The 24,529-nt window shown below is 39.2% G+C and overlaps 1 protein-coding gene across 1 annotated transcript; it reads left to right on the top strand.

The window, feature by feature from the left end:
* Positions 1-9,939: 9,939 nt before the first annotated feature.
* Positions 9,940-19,290, top strand: NABP1 (nucleic acid binding protein 1). Its single transcript, XM_049773305.1, has 6 exons — positions 9,940-10,074; positions 10,355-10,493; positions 14,255-14,326; positions 16,119-16,194; positions 17,225-17,288; positions 18,631-19,290. Exons 1-6 carry the CDS (start codon positions 9,984-9,986, stop codon positions 18,798-18,800), a joined length of 612 nt encoding a protein of 203 aa, XP_049629262.1. The 5' UTR covers positions 9,940-9,983; the 3' UTR covers positions 18,801-19,290.
* The last annotated feature ends 5,239 nt before the right edge of the window (positions 19,291-24,529 follow it).

The raw sequence follows: 24,529 nt of genomic DNA, 5'->3' as shown, positions 1-24,529 counted from the left end.
CTCTATTATTCTTTTTTTTGGTGGGGGAGGCACACCTGTTGACGCTCAGGAGTTACTCCTGGCTATGTGCTCAGAAATCGCTCATGGCTTAGCGGGGACCATATGGGACACCAGGGGATCAAACTGCGGTCCATCCTATGCTAGCGTTTGCAAGGCAAGACGCCTTACCTCTAGTGCCACTGCTCCGGCCCCATCTATTATTTATTTAAAATCATCTGCCCATTTCAGGTGTGGGCGGGTCTGACCATCCAGGAGGGATTACATAGGACATTGGGGAAAGAGAACTTTACAACTGTGTCATCTTTTCTGCAGTGTATCACAGTGCACATGTTCAGGCTCGAGTAATAGTACAGTGGAGAAGGCATTTTCTTTGCCTGCAGGTGACCTGAGTTCGATTCCACACCCCACTTGGCCCCCTGAGCCCTGCCATAGGTGATCCCTGTGTGCAGAGCTGGGAGTAAAACCTGAGCAAAGTTCAGTTGATCGAAAACAGAAACAAAAACCAAAACCCCAAAAAGCATAAACCAAAGTGCACAAGTTCTACCCAGTACATTTCCACTCTCTTCCAGGGAGGAGTTTTCCTAGCAAAAAATTTATAAGGAGAGAAAAAGTCATTTATAAGAAATTTTACCTTTCTTTTAGGGGCAGGGAGTTTAGGATGCAAGTGGTTGTGATTAGAGACTCCTCCTGGCTCTGTGCTCAGGTGTTAATGGCTGGTGGTGCAACAGGGCCAGGCAAGTGCCAAGGATCAAACTGAGGTCAGCAGCACAAAAGGCAACTCCTTTCACCCAACACCATCCCTCCAGCACAGGAACATTGACCTTCAACTCAAGAATTAGATGAGCCTTTTGATAGCATCTTTGGGAATCTGTCATGTCTTCAGTTGATAGACATTTATTTGATATATGTACTAATTTGATGTCAAGGGGAGTTACTGTCACCGCAAATGCTGGGTTTTGGAAGCCACACAATTCTGAAGTCCATACACGCAAGAAGGTCTTTTTAGGCTTTTTTCCAAGCCAGTGTTCTTCCTGGGACATATTTTTTTTTCTCCTTTTTTCCCCCTCTGCTTTTTCTACTCTGGAGACACCTGTGTTCTCTCAAACATGTCTCTTTTTCTCTTTCTTCTCACATTTCCTCATATAAATTTCTTTCAAAAAACTATACTGTCTCACTATTCAACCTCCTCCTGAAATTCTTTTCTGAGCTGGAAGACAATGGAATGGAAGTGCCCGTGCCTAGGGTCACATGTGGCAATGCTAAAGGGCCTACTGACAGCTTAGTGCTTTGTAAAGCCAGGTACAGTCCATCTAATTCATCTAATTGACACTTTTGGACCCCAAATAGTCTTTTTTTAATCAAGGTGGGGGAGAGAGAAGAGAGGAGTCTTTACTCAGTTGAAGCACCATGGTTATTTTGATATGAGAATAATAATATTTTCTTTCTTTAATTTTGGGTTCTTTGTCTTCTTTACCATAAAACTTACTGTATTTTCTGACCATTTTCATGCCTTGGTCAATATAAATGTCCCTAATGTTTCAAACTGTCTGGCTTCTATTACAGCCTTAATAGATTGTCCTTAAGTCTTTAGGACTTATTTGTTCCTCATGGCCCTAGCATTCCATATACATCGACTTCATGGACTATTACTACAGGTTGAAGCTGATGAATTACCTAAATTCTTGGGAGTCAAGATGATGAATTATTACTTGAACTCTTGGAAATCAAAGCAGCACTCTTTTTCTCCTCTTTTCTTATCACCTGACTTCATATTTCTTATACATCACAATCTTCTGCTTGTAACAACCTTGTTTACATTGCCTAAGGTTTCTGAGAATTGGTGCAAGACATTTTCATCTCTCCCTTCTTTCTGTATCTGTTCACCTCCAGAAAATATCCAAGAAGTCCACAGGGAAGCTGAAACTACCACCTGCTCCTCCTTTAATTGCCAGTTCACTTCCTTTGCCAGAGAAGCCCCTTTTCTTTGTACCAGAGAGCACTTCACCAACTGGAGGGCACTTGAAATTTTTCACCTTTACTTGAAGCCTTAACAGAGAGGTATTTCAAGGTTAAGTTTTCTTTATTATTTCTTTCTGAATGACAAAGCATCATAGTTAGTGATTTTTTTTTTTTGGCCTCTCCAAAAGAAACTAAGAAAATATTCCTTCCAGAATCGCATAGTAGTGGGTAGGGTGTTTGCATTGCATGTGGCACAACTGGCTTAGATCCCAGCATCCTATATGGTCTCTGAACTCCTTAAGAGTGTTTACTGTATGCAGAGCCTGGAGTAATCTCTGAGCACCATTGGGTGTGGCCCCAAAACAAAAAACAAACTTACAAAAAAAAAAAAAAAGAAAACATTCCTCACAAGCCAATTTCACTACTCCTATGCAACCACTCAGGTAAAATGTCATTGCACTTATGGTGAACTAAAGTCTTCCAAAATATTCCATTATTTACTTAGATAACTAAAAAATGTATGTTAAAGGGTAAGTAACTAGCTTGGTAGCAGAAGTTATTTTACCATGACAGCTTTACAATGAACAGACACTTCTGTGATGAAGACCAACAGATGGCCAACAGACACATGAAAAAATGCTCATCATCACTTATCATTTGGAAAATCCAAATCAAGACAACAATGAGGTATCATCTTACACCAGTGAGGGTGGCACAAATAAAAAATAATGGAAAAAAACTATTTTGGTGGGGATGCGGTGAGAAAAAAAAACTGATGAACTGTTGGTGGGAATGTGCCTGGCCCAACTGGGAAAACAGTATGGAGGGTTCTGAGGAAACTCAAAATTGAGCTGCCATATGACCTCTTTTGGAAATCTATCCCCAGTACATAAAAACATTCATCCAAAAATATGTATGCATAATGCTATTCATTGCAGTACTCAGTACAATAGCTAAAAGTTGAAATCAACCTACATGTCCAACAACAGATGGGTGAATCATGAAGATATGATACATATAATACAATGGATTGTGATACATATATACAATTCCTTACCAATTTTCAGCAACATGGATGGAACTGGAAGTAACTTCATTATGTTACATGAAAGTAAGTCAGAAGAAGGATAAGTACAGAATTATATCACTTATATATGGTATTTAGAATAACTGCATGAAGAAACACAGTGGTCTAAATAGGAACTGTCTCGAAAACTGTTGGCTCTAGAGTATACTAGAAAGGAGAAGAAAAGAAACTGAGTGGAAGAGGAGAAAGAATATGAAAGAATGGGGCCCAGGGGCCACACAGTCTCAGGTATATTGGAAGTGTTAAAAAAAAAAGGACAGAAGCTGAATATTCAAGCCAAAGGCAATAATAGTGGAATCAAGAGACCCAAACTTTAACAATCTAAACTTAAAATAGGCCTGTTATACTGGCAGGCTGAAGATCAAGGAGAGTGGTATGGGATGGACCTGGGGAACACTGGTGAAGGCCTACTCTGGTGGTAGGATTGGCCCTTATTCATTTGTTGTATATCTGAAACACAACTATTAAGGACTTTGTAAATTAGTGGTTTCAATAAAAATTTTTTAAGCTCTTCTTTATTTTTTTAAAAAAGGATAAGAGTTAAAATAAATAAAAATAATGGTGTGAGAGTGGCAATTGTTGTAGTTTACATAGGTCCAGCAAAATATGGGTAAAATGAAAAAAAAAATCCTTATCCTAAATACAAAGAGACGTTATCACTGAATCAATAACATCAAAATTAAAAAAAATAAATAAGATAAAAGCCAGAGTAAGAAGGCAAATGCTTGCTTTGCACATGGCTGACATGGGTCCTATCCTTGGCATCCCCACATTGTCCCTTGAGTACTGCTAGGAGTGATTCCTGAATACAGAGATAGAAGTGAGCCATAAACATCACCACATATGGCTCAAAAACAACAATCATAAAAGCAACCGATTTTAAGTACCAGCTCCTTAACTTCCTATAAATGAGAAAACTTAAGGCCAAACTGATAGCTCAAGTGTAGAGCATATGCCTAACATGTGCGAGGTCCTGAGTTTAATTCCTGGCATCAAATGGTTCCCCAGCACTCTTTTAAATATATCTTTGATGGCCTCTAAGCATCATGTGGGCCCATGATGGTCAAGAGTGGTTTTGGTCCCTATTGCTATAAAAAGCATAAAAACAAAAAAGAGAGAAAGTATTTTACATATTAATTAGTATGTTATATGTATAAAGTGCTTATAGGCATAGGAAAATGTTCAATAACCAGTGCTGGCCTGGATGCAGAAAGAAAGTAACTCTCATTCATTGCTGATAGAAATGTTGACTGGTCCAGCCTTTTTGGAAAACTATATGGATATTCCTCAAAAAACTAAAAATTGAGTTTACACTAACCTAGCAATACCACTCCTGGAAAAATACCCTAGAGCCCAATAACACAATGTAGAAAAGTCCTCAGCACTCATGTGTTCATTGCATCACTATTCACAATAGCCAGAAGCTGGAAAATAATTCAAGTGCCCAATAACAGAAGAGTGACTAACCTGTGATACTTGTATGCAATGGAATACTATGCAGCTGTTAGGAAAATGAAGTCATGATATTTGCATATAATTAGATGGATATGGAGAGTATTATGCTGAGCAAAATGAGACAGAGGGAGAGAGATAGACATAGAATGATCACACTCATTCGTGAGCTATTAAAAAAAGATAGTATGTTATTAATATCCAGATACTAGGGTGAGGAGGACCAGTTTATGGTAGGAAGCTTACCACAAATAGAAGGGGAGTGCAGTTAGGGTAGAGAAGAGGAAACTATGACAATGATAGTTGGAAACGATCACTCTGGACAAGAACTGGGTGCTAAAAGGAGACAAAGTAAGAAAGAGGTAGGGGAGAAAGCAGGGAGGTGGGTGGGAGGAAAAAAGAAAAACTGGGGACATTGGTGCTAGAAAATGTGCACTGGTGAAGTATGTTATACATCATTGTATGACTGAAACTCAATCATGAATAACTCTAACTGTGTTTATGGTGGTGATTTCATTAAATAATTTACTTATTAAAAAAGAAAATATTCCATGTTAATTAGCATATACTATAGAAAAGATTTGTTTTATTGTTACAGATAATATTTAATATTACTCATGTTCTTTGTGTTAATTATTTTTTGGCAGTGCCAGAATCAAACCCAGGATCTTTCACATACAAAGCAAGTGTTTTATCCCAGCCCCTGGGCTAAATATTTTTAATAAGAAGAACTTTTTCTAACTTTTCCAGTTATATTTCACAGTGAATTATCTTTGCAGCATAATTGGCAAGGTTAAAATTTAAAAATAAGGTTAGGGAGCCTGAGTGATAGCACAGTGGTTGGGCATTTGCTTTGTACATGGCAACTTGGGTTTGATCCTCACAACCCAGATGGTCTCCTTAGCCTGCCAAGAGTGATTTCTGAGCAGAGCCAGGAGTAACACCTGAGCTCAGCCAAGTGTGGCCCCAAAACAACAAAAAAATCTACATGGTTTGCCCTAACATCTGTATTAAATTTTACAACATTTTAAGTATATTTAAAATATTGGGCTTATGAGTATAAATTTATCATCTCAGAATAAATTTGTTTGAGCTATGAAAATGGAGAAGGCCTCAAATACTAGTCTTAGAAGAAAGTAATTTTGTGAATACAGTGAGGAATCAACAATATAATCACTGACCACACTGGATAAATCAACTGATAGATCTCTTTATATCAATTTTAATCTGAGAAAAGATAGTCAGGAGGAGCTAACTGTTCTTTTAGACACTCATTTTTCTTTTTATTAATTACTACTATGGTGAAGTGATTTCTGGAGATCAAAAGCCATTTGGCCTGGGGTGAAGAGTCCAAACCCTATTGCTTCTGAAGACTGGGGGAGCTTCTGTGAATGAGAAAGCAGTTGATTGCCATTTCCTTTAAGAGAACCACAGAGGTAAGAGGGAAGGAAGTGGGGGATGTTCCTCTGCTCTCTGCCCTGTAGAGGCAGGGCAGGCCTGCTTCTCTGAGCAATGACTTCTGCTTTGGTGAGAGTAGATTTCCTAAATGAGTGGTTCCTCATTATAAAGTCAAATAATTAAATTAAAACTTTTGAGCAGTCTGAATCTATCTCCTTCCTGGGAACTAGTGACTGAGTACTCAGCAATAGGTAATGGTTAACTTTGCCCAAATTCTTGTCAACAACACTGTTGATTCCAAACTGATTTTCTGTGCATTGTTAATAGTTGAAAGATACTGGCCAGACCTTCAGACAGAAAAGTACTGACTTAAATACTGCTTCTATAATAGTTTTAATTTTTTTTTTTTTCTGAGCCTTTGTTGAAGAACATGGCTTTGAGAAAAATCCAACAGAAGTATCAAGTCCTGTCAGAGAACCATGGTTAGTTATATCAGTTTTTCTGATGCAGATTGGGAGTAAAATTGGAAGGCCTGAAGTTAGATATGGTAGTGGTACTAATTGGCATGTCTTGTCACTTGTTTTACTTGGTCTTGAAATCAGACTTATAATATTTTCATATCACTTTCCAGCATTAATAAATACATCAGTGTCTTTGATACTCCAGGCCTTATTTGTCCACTAAAGGAAAGGACCAATTTAAAAAATGTCTTTACTCTTTTTCTGTTTGTTTGCTTATTTTGGGGTCACACTCTGTGCTCAGGACTTACTCCTGGCTCTGAATCAGGGATCACTCCTGGTGGTGTTCAGGGGACTTTATGGGGTGTTGAAGATCAACCAGGTTAGTTTTATGAACAAGGCAAGTACCCTGCCCATTACGTTATCTCCCTAGCCCAAATGTCTTCACTCACTTAATAGTGTGATTATCTTTGAAATACTTTTGTAGGTTGGTAATATATCTTTGCTGTTTGTTTTGTAGATCTTTGGGTGTGGTACTTTATCTAAAAATATTCAGAAGGAATTAAGGAAAAAACAAGTTCCTCTCAGTCTTTCTATTAGCATCACCAGGAGTTAGATGATTCTTTAAAACCCTACAGACAGACCTTGCAGTTAATACTATTTTTTGGACTCATTATAAAACTTCAATTTAAATCTAAAAGTCACCATTAGAATGAAGAACTCGCAGGTCAAGATGACCAAGATTTAAACATCTGGTCATTCTTTAGCTCTGTGACCTCTGGTGAAGTTTCTCACCTAGAAAATGGTGTTTAGACTTAATAGTTACCACATAGGATAAGAATTAAGTAATTCCAACTTAAGCTATTGTTGCTTTTCTTTCCTCTAATAATAGAACAGACATGGGGAAATAATTATTGAGTATCTATTATCCGCTGGGACCAAGTTTCAGTTTATTTGCTATCCCAGGTAAACCATGTGGAGCATACATCCTCATTTTTCAGATTTCTAAGTTATGACTGGAAGGTTTAACCAGTTGTCCTAAGGGTCACTTCACTAATTTATGCTCTCTTCACTATATATTGTATAGAACACCCCCCCATTGTTTCAGGTTTTCCCAAGGCTATTATTGTTTAATTGTATATTGTATAATTTGGGGGAATATCTAGAAACAAGAGTAAGGGGCCACGGAGAAAGTTCAAATGGTGAATGAAGCACACAGGGACGTAGCCTTCATGACCCTACAACCAACAGTACTTGAGAAACAGGCCAGTCTCTTGGACCTTATCAGTCCCTGGGAGTGGCCTCTGGCCCAGGGCACAGCTGCGGGTGCCTCCATAAAAAAACAAAAGCTGAAGCATGACTTTATACTTCACAAAACTGTATGAAGAAAACTTGAATGCAGGTTGCTAAGGAAAAAAGTAGTCAATCAAAAAAGACTGCATACTGTATGATTTCAACTATGACATTCTGGTCATGTCAGCAGGATGGGGATAAAACTTAAAAAAAAAATACAGTGGGTGCCAGGGGTTAGGGAGGGTAGAAGGGATAAATAGACTGAAATACATAAGATTTTTAGGGCAGGGGCCATAACTGTGGCACATGTGATCCCCAGCGTTCCATACGCCCCCCCCCCCCCAAGCAAGGAGCAATTTCTGAGTGCATGGCCAGGAGTAACCCGAGTGTCACCGGGTGTGCCCCCCAAAAAATGATTATTAGAGCAGTGAAACTATTTTGTATACTATAATTTTGAGAGATGGGGTTTGATCCATACTAGGCAAGGGTTCAAGTGCTGTTGGGGATTGAACCTAGGTCTACCAAATGCAAAGCAAAACTTTGATCTGTGATTGATTTGATTGGTGATTGTTTTCCTGCCTGCTTTAGGGGCTACACCTAGTGATGCTCCAAGTCAGTGCTTAGGGGTCCTTCCATAGGTGCTTGGGGAGCCAGGCCCATCCAGTGCCAGATCTTCAGCAGAAAGAGAAAGCACTCAGACCACTGAACTTCTGACTCAAAAGCAGAAAGGTCCTAATTAGAAAAATCTACCATTTTTCAGAAGTGACTGAGGACTTTTCAAACAAGCAATTTTGATTCCTGTTTTTTTGTTTGTTTGTTTTCATTTTAATGCTGGGGATTAAACAGAGCCTCTAGGGCTAACCCAGATCCTCACCTCTATGCTTTTTGAAATTTTACATTTGTTCCAACGCATGCTTAATAAAAGTAAACCCATTGCCAGCTATGGCCTATGGGTCATCTGAGCTAAATTAGGGTTTATCAGCTCTGACAAAAATATCAGTCTAGTGGGAAGATATACATGAGTAGGAGCATATACAGGAAATCTGTGTAGCCTTCTGTTTTATTGGAACCCAAAACGTTGAGTGTCTTAAGACCTGAGTTAAATCCCTGCCAACTCAAAACAAACAAGAACAGAATAAAAAAAAGAGAGGAAAAAGAAATGTGCAAAGAAATTTACTCACTTGTCTCCTCACTTAACATGAGTGAACATTACAAAGGTTAACTTGTAAACTGAAGATCCCTCTTCTTTGAAAAAGTGGGTGAAAGAAAAAAAAAAATAGAAAAAAAAGAAAAAAGAAAAAGTGGGTGACCTTCAGCAAAGGACCAACAGTACATTTCCAGACTTCAGACTTAAATCAGCTAAAAACCAAGCAGATGAACTGATCTCTACCTTCTTTTCTAGTCTTAAAAATCCCAATCTTGCAATTTATAAGGCCCCAACTCTAGCCTTGTTTTCTTTCCTTTCTTGGGTCCAGGCAAGCCTGGCTTCAAAAGCCTTAATCTTCCTTAACAAGTTTTCGCAACACACCCAGTGGGTCTTCACCACAAGCAATCAAAAAAAAAAATCCGTGATGGCAGGTTCAGCCAACGAGTGGGGGTCGGGTACGAATCCCACCCACCTCCAAAAAAAGGGAAGAAAAATCCAGCAGCTCAAGGTGGAAGAACACCAAAGCCCCAGAGAAGAATCCAGGTGAAGCGTCAGCGAGGCGGAAGAAGGCAAAGAAGGCAAAGGGCGGGGCTCCGACATCTGATTGGACGGCTCCGGGGAAGGGGCGGGCACTGACCGCCTCTGGGCGGAGCGACGGAGACCGCGAGGCCCATCCTGACCCCGGGGCGGCCCCGCCCGGGAGCCTAGAGGGGGCGTGCCAGTGGGCGTGTAGACGTCGCGTGACGCAACAAAGGGGGCGTGGCCTCCCGGAGGGTCCTACGGGCGCGCGGGCGCACTGGGCAGTCGCTGTGTGGGACGCGGGCTGCTTAGACGTCTGCGCTCCGCTCTGCTGTCATTGCGGAGGTCTCCGGCTCCGGGGTGCCCAGCGAGCGGTTCATTTTTTTTTTTCCCCTCTTTTTTCAACTTGTGAACGCCTTTTTCATTTTTTTTTCTTGCACATTTTTTTCTATTTTAAAGCTCAGTGTTGGCAGTCTCAGTGGGGCAGATCTCCGGGTGGGGGGGGGTGTCCCAGACTTTGTCTAATTTAGCATCCATCAAACTGCATTCGGTCCTTGCGCTCTCCACCCGCCCCTTCCCCAGCGCGCCCCTCCGCCCTCGGCCCATCGCATCCCCCCCGACCCCGGCCCGGGAGGGTGGGAAAGGCCGTGGCCACCTACCTGCCTCCACTATGAACGGCCTCCACGACCCGCCTCTTTTTATCAAAGACATTAAGCCCGGATTGAAAAACTTAAATGTCGTCTTTATTGTCCTGGAGATAGGTAAGTGGCTTCCCCAGCCCGGCGCCTCCTTAGCTCAGCTTCCTTCCTTCCTTCCTTCCTTCCTTTTAACCCGGCTCATCCACGTGGCCCCGCGGCTCCTTGCGATCGCACCACCCCGGGCTCCCCGGATCCCAGGGGAAACGAGTGGAGTTGTGAGCATCCTTGCAGGGATCCCGTGCAAACCCTTCTTTCTTCGTCCTCGTACGTGAACAACCCCCCCCCCCCCGCTTCTCCTCTTTCCCCCCCCCTGGTGCTCTTTTCTCTCTTCCCTTCCTTGCAGGACGCGTCACCAAAACCAAAGACGGCCACGAAGTCCGATCGTGCAAAGTCGCCGATAAGACGGGCAGCATCACCATCTCCGTCTGGGATGAGATCGGAGGGCTTATCCAGCCTGGAGATATTATTCGTTTGACCCGAGGGTAAGGGGGACCCAGGTTGGGTGGGTGGGTGGCTGGTGCGCTGGAGGAGAGGGGCGCATTTCAGCCTGCAGGGATTCCAAGGACTCTCATTTTTGGATGGATGGACTCTTGGAACTTGGAGAGATTCTTGCCCTGTCTCTTTATGGGCCGCTTTCAGAGGAAGTTTGGGCTCTCAAAGTTCTTCTAACTTGGCTTGGTTGGCCTGCCCCTAGGATGCAATACTTTTGCAGGAAAAATAAGCAGCAGTCCGCCTCCAAATCCTTTTCATACAGGTTGATCAGATATTGTTCTAGGAGGATTGAATTTTTTTTCCAAGCCACTTAGGTAATGAATATTATATATTTTTGGTATGTTCTAATAGAGATGTCAGAATTTGTTTTCACCCCTCCCCCCTTCGAGATCTGAAAACCTCTCATTATTTTACTTAGTTTTATACCATGAGGACATTAAGACTATAGTTCAAGAACTAAGCTGTGGGTTTTATTTATTCATTTATTTATTTTTTGGGGGGGGGGCCACACCCGTTTGACGCTCAGGGGTTACTCCTGGCTATGCGCTCAGAAATCGCCCCTGGCTTGGGGGACCATATGGGTCGCTGGGGGATGGAACCTTGGTCTGTCCTACGCTAGCATTTGCAAGGCAGACACCTTACCTCTAGCGCCAACTTCCCGGCCCCTATTTATTTATTTGTATATAGATTTTTGAAAGTTCAGAGGGGAAGTTTCCAACATTTAGAAGGTTCATTCTGGAAAACATATTGTACAAAAAACAAGATAATGCATAAATATTGTCAGGAAGACCTTTAGGTACCGTAGTCCCAAAGAGTTCACAGATTGGCTTTTTTTGTTTGTTTGTTTGTTTGTTTGTTTTTGGGCCACACCCATTTGACGCTCAGGGGTTACTCCTGGCTATGCACTCAGAAATCGCCCCTGGCTTGGGGGGACCATATGGGACGCCGGGGGATCGAACCACGGTCCATCCTACACTAGCGCTTGCAAGGCAGACACCTTAACTCTAGCGCCACCTTCCCGGCCCCGCACAGATTGGCTTTTAAAACCAAAACAAAATGTTGTTACTAAGGCTGCAATGATAAAGCAGTCCTAAGTTTACCAACTCTTTACATTTGAAGGATATGTAGGCAAGAAAGGGTTTTTTGGGGTAAGTTTTATGGTTAATGAAATTCTAGTTTATAACAAGAAAAATATGAGGCATTTGATAACACTGTATTGGATTAACATGAATTTAGAAATCTAGAACCCTTTGATTAACTCTTACAGGCCTTACCCCATCTTCAGGAAATGAGGCACTGTGTCATCAGAGAAGGAAGTGAGAGTCAGAACTTAGATATTTCATTCTCATACACTGACTCATGGTGACACCGATTGTGTTCTTTAAACTTGTGTCTCTTGAGACAAAGAGGATTCATATCTGGGGAGCTACGTGAAAGATTAACATTCTTTGACAATCAATTTTTTTTACCGTGGATAAAAATACTATACTGTGCTTTAAAAAGTATCTTGCTCCAAATAATAATGTCTAGGTATGGGTAACAGCTATTTTGTATTTTGATAAACACCTCCACAATTTGTAGAAAAACTAATTTCAGAAGATTTATAGTAATTTATGCGATTTTTTTGTTTTGTTTTTGGGCCACCCGTTGATGCTCAGGGGTTACTCCTGACTATGTGCTCAGAAATCGCTCCTGGCTTGGGGGGACCATATGGGATGCCAGGGGATCGAACCAGTCCTTCCTAGGCTAGTTCTTACAAGCCAGATGCCTTACCTCTAGCACCACTGCTACAGTTAATTATTACAATTTTTAATTTATACAATTTTGAGGAGGGCCCAGAGAGGTAGTTTCGTGGGTAGGGTTCTTATCTTGCATCTACTGAGTTAGCTTCCCAGCACCATATATGGTCCCCGAGCACTACCAGGAGTGATCCTTGAGCACAGAACCAGCATAGAGCCAGGAGTAAGCCCTGAGCACTACATATGTGAGCCAACCACCCCCAAAAATCAAAAAAGATTTTGAGTAAAACAGCAGTGTGTACAGAGGAAAGTTAAAGAAAAGTTCAAAAGTAAACAATAAGACTTTCCTAATTTAACTTAGCACACCTCAAATTCTTCTGTAAAATGGGATTGATTATAAAACATCCAGTGGCAGGCCTAGCCAGTTGTAGGGCCCTTAAATTCTGGTTAAAATAGAAAAGTAGCTTTTAAACAACCTAAAGTTGTTTCTGGAATATTAACATGTTTATGCGAAAACCCTGCAAATAGTCATTTTTGTAATAAGCAACTTAATACGTTTTTAAGTCTAGAAATTTCTCTTTATTTCTCAGTGTACATTCTTAACATGATAAAGTTAAAATATTAATATACTCATTACGTTAGTAAATTACATAGGAGTGGTAAATAGTCTTGAATAGTTTTTTTTTCTTGAGCCACACTTAGGAATGCTCAGGAGTTTGCCTGGCTCTGCACTCGGAGATCACTCTGGGATGTGGGGATGAGTCCCTGTTGTCAGGTGTGCAAGGCAAGCACCTTAGCCACTGTAGAATCTTTATGGCTCTGAATAAATGAATAAGTGAATAGAAATCTATAATATAAAGTTAACAAGTTTTTTTTTTAATTTTTACTTTGACCAAAATGGATTACAAATCTTTCACAGTAATATTTTAGTTACATAGCAACATTGAATCAGGGGCATTCCCACCACCAATGCTGTCCTCCCTCCACCCGTTTCCAGCATGCATCCCATATCCCTCTCCTTTACCCTCCCCCACCCCCACCCCCAACTGCTAGTATAAATGGTCCCCTCTGAAAACTAACAAGTTTTTATTCATCTATACTAAAGTGAACTTCACTGTACTAAGTTTTGTTTTGGGGTCACAGCAGTGGCGCTCAGCTCTGGTTACTCCTGGCTCTATGTGCAGAAATCTCTCTGGCAGGCTGGGGGGACCATATGGGATGCTGGGAGTCAACTGGGGTTGACTTGTCCTGGCTTGGTCACTTACTGCTGTGGTATCTATCGCCCAGCCCTGGGCTATTTTTTGTTTTTAAGCACCATAATTATAAACATGATTTTTCTTAATGATGCTTGCCTGCATTTAAAATCATTAGAATAAACCATTTTTTAGCCAGGTTGTAACTCAGAATTGCAAATTTGGAAATACAGGTGAATTATTTGCAATAATTAGTTTATTTTTCAGCCTCTTGATGACGTGAAAGTTTCAGTAGGTCCAGAATCTTAGAGTTGAATTGAATAAAAATTTTTTTTGATTAATTTTTAACTTTACCTAGTGAGATGAAAAGCAAAACACAGTGTGGTATTGGATTTACATATTTATAGTTTTCATTGAATTCATGCAGTTGCAATTTTTTCATTTGCTGATTTACCAAAAGAAATATTATCTTTGAAGTAGGACATTGTTTGCAATGAAATTTTCTCTGTTCTGGGTTAGTTATTTAGAGAATTCTGTGAAGGTTTGGCGGTACATTTTTCTGTGTTTTTCCCATAAGATTTTAAAGGGGCAGAGAAACAGCTCTGTGGACTGAGTACACATGTTTTGCCTGTCGGAAGTCGGGATTCTAGCTCTGGCCCAGAATAAATGTTGCATCCCCAAAACAGTCCAAGTGGATAATCAGATTAACTGTAGTTGACATCCTGTTATAGACAGGATTTAATTCCTGAAAGAACAAGAAAAGGTAAAGGTTTGATTTATTTAAATAGAAAGGAACCTTTTTCTGCTATTTTCTTTTAGGTACGCATCTATGTGGAAAGGATGCCTGACACTTTATACTGGAAGGGTCGGTGAACTTCAAAAAATTGGAGAGTAAGTATAATTTTCTATCACTGAGTAAGTTATAAGTATCACCAAAGAATAAGGGTAGGTATGAACCTGAACCTCTTTCTTGGCTCTTGTTTGACTGGCAAACTGATAGTCTTCTGCAGCTTTGAAAATAATTTTGCACTGTGTATTAGTTTAACAGCCCTTAACCACTGATTTCTTCTGGTGGAAAATGTCCTTTTTGTTTCTGGGCAAGGACCATTAAGAAACTGGGACCATTTTGTAGGCCATGGCATGTATGAGGAGTAACATGGTTTGTTTGAGGTGTGACATGACATGTTGGAGGTGTGACATGGCATGTTTGAGGTGCGACAGGTGTCTTTCAAAATAGGTTTTTTTCCTAGCAAATTGCCCAATAAAGAAGGTCAGTAATGAATAAGTTGTAGGCCATCAGTTTACATTTTCTTTTTCCATTGTTGATGTCTGCATATGCACTCGTGGGAGAAGGACTTAAAGCAATGCCAATTGAAGTCCTGTATTTATCCACAGTCTAGGTCCCGTTCAGGCAGCCGCAATGCGAGCTTCCATACACTACTAGCCTGCTTAATCTCCACCCTGACTTGGAGGAACCATCCTCTCTAGGGGTGTAAAGGTAATTCAGCCTCTATGCCTAGCCTAGACTTTTTGGGATGTTCTTGTTAACATGGTATATGTGAACCAAATTGATAGTCAAATTTTATTTCATTTTTACTTAGAAACCTACTTAATGTCATCAGATTAAGAAGGGGATATTAAAGCGAGAAGCTATGAAGTGATTAATAATAGAAAGGAAGCTTTTGCCATGTTTCAAGGAAGATACTTTGGGAGGGAATTAATTTTGCTAGTGTTTGCAAGACAGAAACTGATAACGTTTGTCCTTTTGGAGGAAGGCTACTTGTGTTCACTTGTTTTTATAGTAAGGTTAGAGCAACTTGTCATGAATGATAGGTCTTAGCATCAATAATCAATCATCAGATTTTGGGTCCTTGTTCCAATTTGGATATGTTTATAATAATGGAGGTCTTTAATATCTGAAGAATCATTGAAAGTCACTGAGTTCTTCATGACACAGATTGCCATGCTCATTTTATAATTTACCAGAACGGGTTCTATTTTGTAGTGTGAGAAAATAAGAAAATGTTTATATGAATGCTAACCACCAGTCAGGGAAAACTTTTGTCTTGATTGCCAGTTGTCTTTCTCACTTGTGTTATCCACTCATAACTTTAAATGATTATCTTCACAGATTCACTGTGATTGGTCAAAAGAGGGACTGGATGAGAGTGTGTGAATGGATCCGGGCAAATCCATCACCACTACAGGAAAAAAACACTCTGGAACCCTCTGCATGGTTCAGTGGCACCAGCCTATGTGGAAAAACAGGACAAAGATGTGTTTCTGAGTCCTTGGTCTTTGACAAGCTTCATGTTTTGGTAGTACAGAGGAGTTAAAACTCAAAACCAAGGGCCTGACAAATAGCACAGTGGGTAAGGCACTTGTCTTGCACATGAGATCCCTGAATGCAGGAGTAAGCCCTCAGAACTGCTGGATGTGCTCTTAGATTAAAAAAGAATAGTAACGATAACTCCTCACAACAGCATGATTTTATACATTACAGGTAGTCATAATTTTTATGGCATATAGCACTTAGAAAGTTTTGTTGTAAATTGTTAGCTTTTTTCTTTTTAGTTAGTTCATTTAATATCTAAATTCTTCACTTTTTTCAAGTCTTTCATGTTCTATAGAGAAAGGCAGATTACTTTTTTCAGAAGTTCTTTAACTTGCCTTTTTCTTTCAGATTTTGTATGGTTTATTCAGAAGTGCCAAATTTCAGTGAACCTAACCTTGACTTTCGACGACAACAGAACAAAGGGGTAATTAATCCAAATGTGTAGTCTTTTCTATGGTTAGGGTAATGTTTAAAATTCTTTGGTTGGGGGCCCGGAGAGATAGCACAGCGGTGTTTGCCTTGCAAGCAGCCGATCCAGGACCAAAGGTGGCTGGTTCGAATCCCGGTGTCCCATATGGTTCCCCGTGCCTGCCGGGAGCTATTTCTGAGCAGACAGCCAGGAGTAACACCTGAGCAATGCTGGGTGTGGCCCAAAAACCAAAAAAAAAAAAAATTTATTTGGTTGGGGGTAGGGGACAAAATAATAAAATAAAATTCTTTTTTTTTTTTTTTTTTGGTTTTTGGGCCACACCCGTTTAATGCTCAGGGGTTACTCCTTACTCCTGGCTATACGCTCAGAAGTCGCTCCTGGCTTGGGGGGACCATATGGGACGCCGGGGATCGAACCGCGGTCCATCCTACGCTAGCGCTTGCAAGGCAGACACCTTACCTCTAGCGCCACCTTCCCGGCCCCTAAAATAAAATTCTTTGGTTGAGTGCCCAAACATGTGATAGCCAGAAAAAAAGAATCATACATATATACATGCATGTAATATATGTATATCTTGATTTTTAGGTGGTTGGGGGGAGAGGGATGGGGCTTACTTGCCAGTTTGTAGTCTGGAGAGGCTCCCTGTGCTTTGGATATACCATGAGTGAGTAAAATGCAAGGCAAATAAATGCCTTAGATCCTTATACAATCTCTCAGGACCTAAAAATCATGTAGATGTTATATTTTTTTTATCCTGTGAGTCTTTACTTACCTGTATCATATTACCTGCTAAATAATTTACCATTTAGTACTTGGAATAGTGGGGAATAATATCAGGTTATATATAAGATGAGCAAAAGTTACAAAAGGTTGGGAAACATAGATAACTACATTAAGTTGAATGAACTTGGATAGGTCTTGAAGAATGTTTTATAAAAAGCTTTAAACATATACTGAAATGCTATGGTAATATCAATGTGGTTTTAAAAAAAATCTTCATTTGGTTGAATTAAATTTTTTTTAGGCACACACTGAGAAGAATAATTCCCTGGCTAGTAGTATGGGTACAGGTACATTTGGACCAGTTGGTAAGATTTTTTTTTTTTATGTTTGTGATCAGATAAAAGAATTAAAGAAATATATCTAATGAAAGGTTTATCTTTAGGCATACATTAGTATAAAAAAGCAACTAGTAACAGGAACTTCTTATATTACTGATTTTTAGGAAGCTGACATTTTGAGCTAATTTGTTATGCACATTCTGTAGTTAAGGACAGAATCACTGGGAGTAGAGTGGTACTAAGCTCTGGTTAAGAAATAAGAAACCTGAGGCTGGAGTGATAGCACAATGGGTGAGGAGGGCAATTGCCTTGCATGTGGCTGATTTGGATTTGATCCCTGGCATCCATATGTGAATCTGCCAGAAGTGATTCCAGAGTTCTGCTGGGTGTATCCCAAATACCCTCCCCCCCCCCCCCCAAAAAAAGAAGGAATTAACCCAGTTTTGGCATTTTTCTAAATAACTTCTCTAACTTGTGATTATTTAGAAGCTGTAGAATTGTTTTCTTTCGGTGCAGAGAGCCAGTATCCTTAATTTTTCACATAATAACTTTTTTTTTTTTTTTTGGTTTTTGGGTCACACCCGGCAGCACTCAAGGGTTACTTCTGGCTCTATTCTCAGAAATCGCTCCTGGCAGACTTAGGGGACCATGTAGGATGCCAGGATTCGAACTACCGACCTTCTGTATGAAAGGCAAATTGCCATACCTCCATGCTAGCTCTCTGGCCCCCATTAATAATCTTTCTTTTTTTAAGATGATTATTGTCCTTCAAATACTCTGAAACAGTTTGTTAATGAGCTCAGTATTCATGTTAAAGATTTTTGGAAATCTTAATTCTTTAGTGACTGAGGAACAAGGTTTTGTAATTAGACTTAATTAGGTGACTGAAGCTTTTTTGGTGATTGGCTGAACACAGGTTTAGACATAGCTACTTGGAGCCTCGCAATGTGGAAAACTACTGTCTTCCTTTAGAAAAAGTTAGATTTGTCTCTTGAAATATTAAATCATATTTGAAACAAATGTCAGTACACATGTTCTAGTGTTGCCTTTACTCTTTCCCATAAAAAAAATACAGATGGTACATTTTCTATGCTTTCTTTTCTACACTGGTCTTCTCATTTATTTGCTCAAGTGTTCTTTTGCATCTTGCCCTGTTATAGCATAAAGTAAGTATCTTATTCTTGAAGAGTCAATTCTTCATTGACTACCTAGACTACATGAATTTCAGGTAGCTTAAGAATAAAGGCATTTATTTTCTCTAGACAATCTTGCCAAGCATTTGGTAGTAGTATATGTTAGAACTTCAAATAGGTCTACTTTAATAGATAAGTAACTAAAAATAGTGATCAATTTTTATATTCTTTTTTAGGAAATGGGGTTCAGACGGGCCCAGAATCAAGGGGAAGCCAATTTTCATATGCTGGTAGAAGCAATGGCCGGGGACCTATAAATCCACAGCTACCAGGAACAGCTAGTAATCAAACAATTATGAGCACAATAAGTAATGGCAGGGACCCTCGGAGAGCCTCTAAAAGATAACCTATGCCAAATACTCACATGTAGTTTTTAAACTACGTGCCCTACTTGAACACTTCCTGCACTTTTATTTATTGTGAACTGTGAAGACTATGTCCATTATATCCATTACTGGTTTCCTTTTACGATCTTGGTTTGCTAACATGAGTGGTTGGTTTTTATAGCAAAATTGTAAAGCTGCTGTCTCCTATAGATGGGGAGCACTCTGAAAAATAGGGGCATTTATTTTTAGAAAAAAAAAGGTATTCAGAAATCCCTTAAAAAACCTTTGTTTAACAAAAAACACCCTTGCCCATGGGTTAGTCACCCAAGACATGAGCATTATATTATAGCCTCTATGAGTCTGTTCTGTGTGTTTTTTTTGTAATATTTAACGCTTAGGGGGAGGAAATGATGTGCTGAAACTCAGATTTGCCAGCTAAACCACCAAAAAATAAAAGGCAACAAAAACAAAATAAAACGAAATTTAAAAAAACAGCTAAAAACAAAAAAAGCCTCACCAAAAACAAACAAACAAACAAACAAAACAAACTGCTTTGTCGTTAAGGGTTCTAAGTGTTTATGACTGCAGTACTGATTGTCCTTTTTGACTACAATAAGATTTACTGGGGTAACAGAATTCCCTAGCTCCTTGTTTTATAACCAAAATCATAACTTTTGTCAGTTATGGAACAGAATGTGATATATATCGTGAAAAGTAACTTTTTTAGATAAAGCCTGTTTATTTTAGAGCAGTGCTCTGACTATTTGGGTCAATTTTCTGTATCATTGGAGGGAAATTTAAAACTGACGCCTTGTCTATGTTATGGAACTACCTGTCAAACTAACATATTACTTGAAGGAACCACAGTCTTAATAAAAACGGGTCTATTTGAAGAATTATGGTAAACCTAGGAAAGGTGATTTAAATAGAATTTATATAGATATTGCACTCTTTTAAGTTATAGGGTCTTATGTACTATATACTTAGAGATACTTAGTCTTGAGTGAATCCCTTAGGTACTTATTTGAGAAGTGTGTGTGTTGTCAAATTTTCTGAACACAATTCACAAAGCCTTAACAACAGAAATTAAGAACTGTCTCTTTCAACAAAGCAAAGAACAGCTTTATTCAGAAATGTAAAGTCAGAACTTATGTATGTTTAATGAGACGTCCCCCGTTTTACTCTTGACTGTAGAGGTGAATGACTGGTCTTTCTCTGTTAAAATTCAGCTCCTTTATTATCTTGAATAAAACTTGCATTGATGTTGTCAAACTTAATTTTTGTTCTTTTAATTACTTAGTGTAAAGCCAAGTTCATTTTAGTACTCTTAAAATGACAGATTCAACTTGGCTATTACTAAGCTTCATATCTGTCACTCTTTCCTCTGACTTAATATCACACAGTAATTTAAGTAGTCTGTTTTCTGGAAACTCCAAGAACCTCTGAATATAAAAAATTATTGCCAGATAATGTGTTTGTTTGAATTCTATGTATCATATAGCATTACATGCAATAGAGTAGGCACTACTGAAAGTGTTAGTTGATGAAATAAATTATTTATGAGCTGCTATGATCAATAGTTCTCTTATAAAGGGTTTATTTATAACAAAAACTTCCTTTTTTGATCAATATTTTCTGAAGTTGCTAAAATAAAATTAGTTTTTAAAATTTTAAGTAGAAGTTGTACCTATAACACTATAATATTTGTGGAGAATAGTTTTTCAAAGGTAATGTACTATTTTTTTAAATTTTATAGTTCGCTAAAATGGTTATAATAGTGTTAATATTGATGGTTTTGACGTTAAAGTACCTCATTGCTACTAAACTGCCCAAGATCCCCTACCAATATTTATGTTACTTCTAGCTCAAAGGTGATTTTAAAAGAATATTCAGTTCAGTTTTGAACTTAAGTTTAAGATATTGTCAAGCATGGATTGACTAACTTTCTGATTTTAGACTTATCTCTTCACCTGTGATGTTCATTATTATACTTGAAACTTGTCTATGCCATATGTTCTCAACTGTCATAACAAGTAAGTAAAATCCTTGGGAGATGTATATAAAATTTTCCATGTAAATCGTTAGGTTTCTGGCACATTGTAAGTGGTCAAATGTTTATGGTCTAATATAAGGAAGAAAGAAAGACTAGGTATGGAGGTTTTAACCTTGATGTATTTAGATTAGAGAGCTAAGCTTTTACTTTATAATTGACATTTGCCTTAATAATTTAACTGTGTTCTATGCTTTTTTGCCTTTTATTAACAAATTTCTTTTTTCTTAAGGGAAGACTTCAAAACCAAAGCAAAATGAATTACAGTCCATAATGAATATTTGACTTATCAGTCTTCTTGGACAGTACTTCCTCAAGAAGTTGTTAAGAGGAATGTAACTTCATCAAGAAGTTAAGAGGAGCCTTCCTCCTTCCTGGTGCTTTCAGCTGTCAACTTGAAATAAGTGTAAACACTTACAGAAAGCAGAAACCATTTAGTTGAGAAATATACACTGCTAGGATTCTAGGACTGACCCCTTTCCCTCTTCCCAGCCCACTCCCCTCCTTTTTTTATACATACAAAACAGCTCTGAAGAGGACAAAAATCTGACATCAAACTGTTCCTCCTATCTGGACAGGTTCTTTGGGAAATCCAAAGTGAAATCTTACAGTGAAATCCATTTCTAAAGCCCAGTGATACATGACAGTAAAGGCTACAGTGTATGTCTATAACAGACATGTAAGCAATCAGGTTTGAGGACAGTTCTTCCTGAGGATATGCTGAGTATTACTACTATAGAGTTGATTATTTGTGTTTTTGTCAGTTAACCTTTTAAAGAAACTTAATTTGCTGGGTCAAATATGCTGAAGGAATGATGCTGAAAAGCATGAAAGATGTATGTTTGAATTCATGATATGAAATGGTTATGTTGAAGAAGGTAGCTGGCCTTACAGCTTTTTTCTTAGGCACAAATTTTAAGAGTGTTTTCTCAGTTTGAATACACAGTGACAACTTACTAGTTTATATTGACTTTGCAGGGGGGTGGTGGGGTTGAGACATTGAATCACACCAGGCATGTAGAAAGTTGTTCCTGCCAGTTGTTGGAGGACCACGTGTAGCTCGAGGGACAGCTTCATGCAAGGCAAGCACCTTGCCCTCGGTAGGTATCTGATGTTCCAGTTCAATTACGGAAATGACTTTTCATTTTTTCTTATGATTTAGATAATGCCTGTTTACTCCAAGCATTTTAGGCTGTTAAGATTTAATGCATTTGGAAAGGTTTCAGAGATAAGAAAACTAAACAGGTATATCAATATAGGTGGCGCAAAACTCAAGTCTTCTCTTACCTCCAGGCTTATACTCTTTTTTTTTTTTTTTTTTTTTGCCACACCCGGCAGCAGTGCTCAGGGGTTACACCTGATTCTGCTCAGAAATCGATCCTGGCAGGCTCAGGGGGATCATATATAGGTTGCTGGGATTGAACCTGGGTCCATCTCAGGACAGCTGTGTGCAGGCTTGGCTTTAAGCCCTATCTGCTTTCTTGGTGTTGGCTTGGGTTTAATCCCGTATCTGCCAACTTTCTTGTTTTAGATATTTATCTGGGGTGCTTGGGTGGGGGGATAAGTAGTTCCTTGGAGACCATCTACATATGCAGCACAGATACTCAATTCTTCCCTGCTCTCAATCTTGTCTGATGAGGCTTAATATTTTTAACTCTAAAAATAGACCAGTATTTGCTACTGAAGCACTTTCCTTACATGTGGCCAAACCTGCATGGTCCCCCAAACATGGTGATGGTAGCCCCCAATCAAAAGGTTTTTCTGTATTGATTCTATTACTGGGTAAAGACTACGTTGTGTGGCCATGCTAAAAGGCTGTGTACTGAAGCTCCGACCAGTGATTAATTCTTAAGGTCATTTTACAAAGTTATAATTAACAGGTAAAGTATGCTTCTGAGGAAATCTAATGGTGACCTTTGGCAAATAACACTATTGAGTGAGATGTTGTTAGTCCCTGAGAAAAAGTCAGGAAAATATTTGCTTTCCAGTAGTTCTACAACTTCCTTGAAATTTTCTCTGGTAGGCATGCAGCAGTTGGTTTAAATATAGTAACTGAGGGCATGTTTCTCAAAGCACAAAACACATTAAAAATAAACTGTCCCCCCCCCCCCCAAGAAGAATAAACTATCCCAAATCATGTCCCGATTTTGTAAGCCATTTACCTAAAATTTTTCTTCATTAAGAGTTAACTCCATGGGGCCGGGCAGTGGCGCTAGAGGTAAGGTGTCTGCCTGCCTGCGCTAGCCTTGGACGGACCGCGGTTCGATCCCCCGGTGTCCCATATGGTCCCCCAAGCCAGGAACGACTTCTGAGCGCATAGCCAGGAGTAACCCCCTGAGCATCACCTGGTGTGGCCCAAAAACCAAAAAAAAAAAAAAAAAGTTAACTCCAAAGATGAGAGCTTTTTTACACTATGGTAGAAATCAGTGTGATCAAAGGAATATTTCAGCGGCCACAGTTGACCACAAGACAATTCCACTCAGCCTTCTAAAAGACCTTAGTAGGTAACCCAGGACTAAAGTGAAACTCCTGTATTTTGAAACAGTCTAGAGATGACGCCCTGTCACAGACTACCAAACACCCAAAAGACACTGTTCCCTTCAAATCTGCTATCAGCTATTTCCAACCAGAACTTTATTTATTTATTTATTTATTTATTTTGCCCATTTCACTCCCATCACAATTTCTGATGGTGGGGAACAGTTTCTTTGTACAAATACTGAATATATGTTGAATAAGTGCTAAGATATTAACTATTTGCATGAGATTTCTTGAGGAATTTAGAAGTGTGGAATTGTTCCTTTGATTATGCCAAAAGGAGGGTTTTAGAGTGGTGGCTATTGGGAGAGCTGCTCTTCAAGGATTCCTGGCTGCTGCCCTTGATAATACCCTTAGATGTATTTCTAACTTCTGAGTCTAGGAGTATATTGAAATTTTGGCCTGTTAAGTACATGAAAAAATTGAATTTGAAAACATGATCCTTAAAAAGTAGAACAAATTGTTCTTTCTAAGCAGGAGGGATTGAATATGGTGTGAGCAATGCGGGGTTGGGGGGAAGGCTAATATAATTTATTTTTATTGCTCCATTTTTATCTTTTGTCCTACGTCCTTATGTTTCAGGCCTGTCAGCAGTAGTAGCCAGCAGTATAGCAAATGTTAGGTTACAGAAGTGAAACAGCAGTTAATCTAGCTTTAAACAATTTTTTAGTATTTTTTAAAAAATATATTTAAGCACCATGGTTACAAGCACATTTGTAGTTGGGTTTCAGTGAAAAAAGTATACCCTTTTCACCAGTGCAATCTTGCCACTAATGCTCACCATCTCCTCCCCCTCCACCCCCGCCTGTCTTTGAGACAGGCATTTTATTTTTCTATCATTGTCCTTATAGTTGTTATGAAGTGTAGTTATTTCTCTGACTGTACTTAACACTAGCTTCATATCATAGGCTGGTCCTTCCAGCCCTTATCTCTATTTTCTCTGGGTATTATTATCATACTGTCTTATTTTTCTTATCCAACAGATGACTGAGACTATTTTGTGTGTATTTCCCTTTGACTTATTAAGCACAATAGTTTCCATGTCCATGTATAGGAACGTTTCACGATTTTATTTTTCCTGATGGCTGCATAGTAATCCATTATGAATATGTACCACAGTTTCTTTAGCCACTCCTCTATTGCCAGCATCTGGGTAATTTA

The sequence above is a fragment of the Suncus etruscus genome, chromosome 5 (genome assembly GCF_024139225.1).
Source record: "Suncus etruscus isolate mSunEtr1 chromosome 5, mSunEtr1.pri.cur, whole genome shotgun sequence".
NCBI classification, from domain to species: Eukaryota; Metazoa; Chordata; class Mammalia; order Eulipotyphla; family Soricidae; genus Suncus; species Suncus etruscus.
Note: the sequence above shows the minus strand (reverse complement) of the source record. Positions and strands in the feature narration are given on the sequence as shown.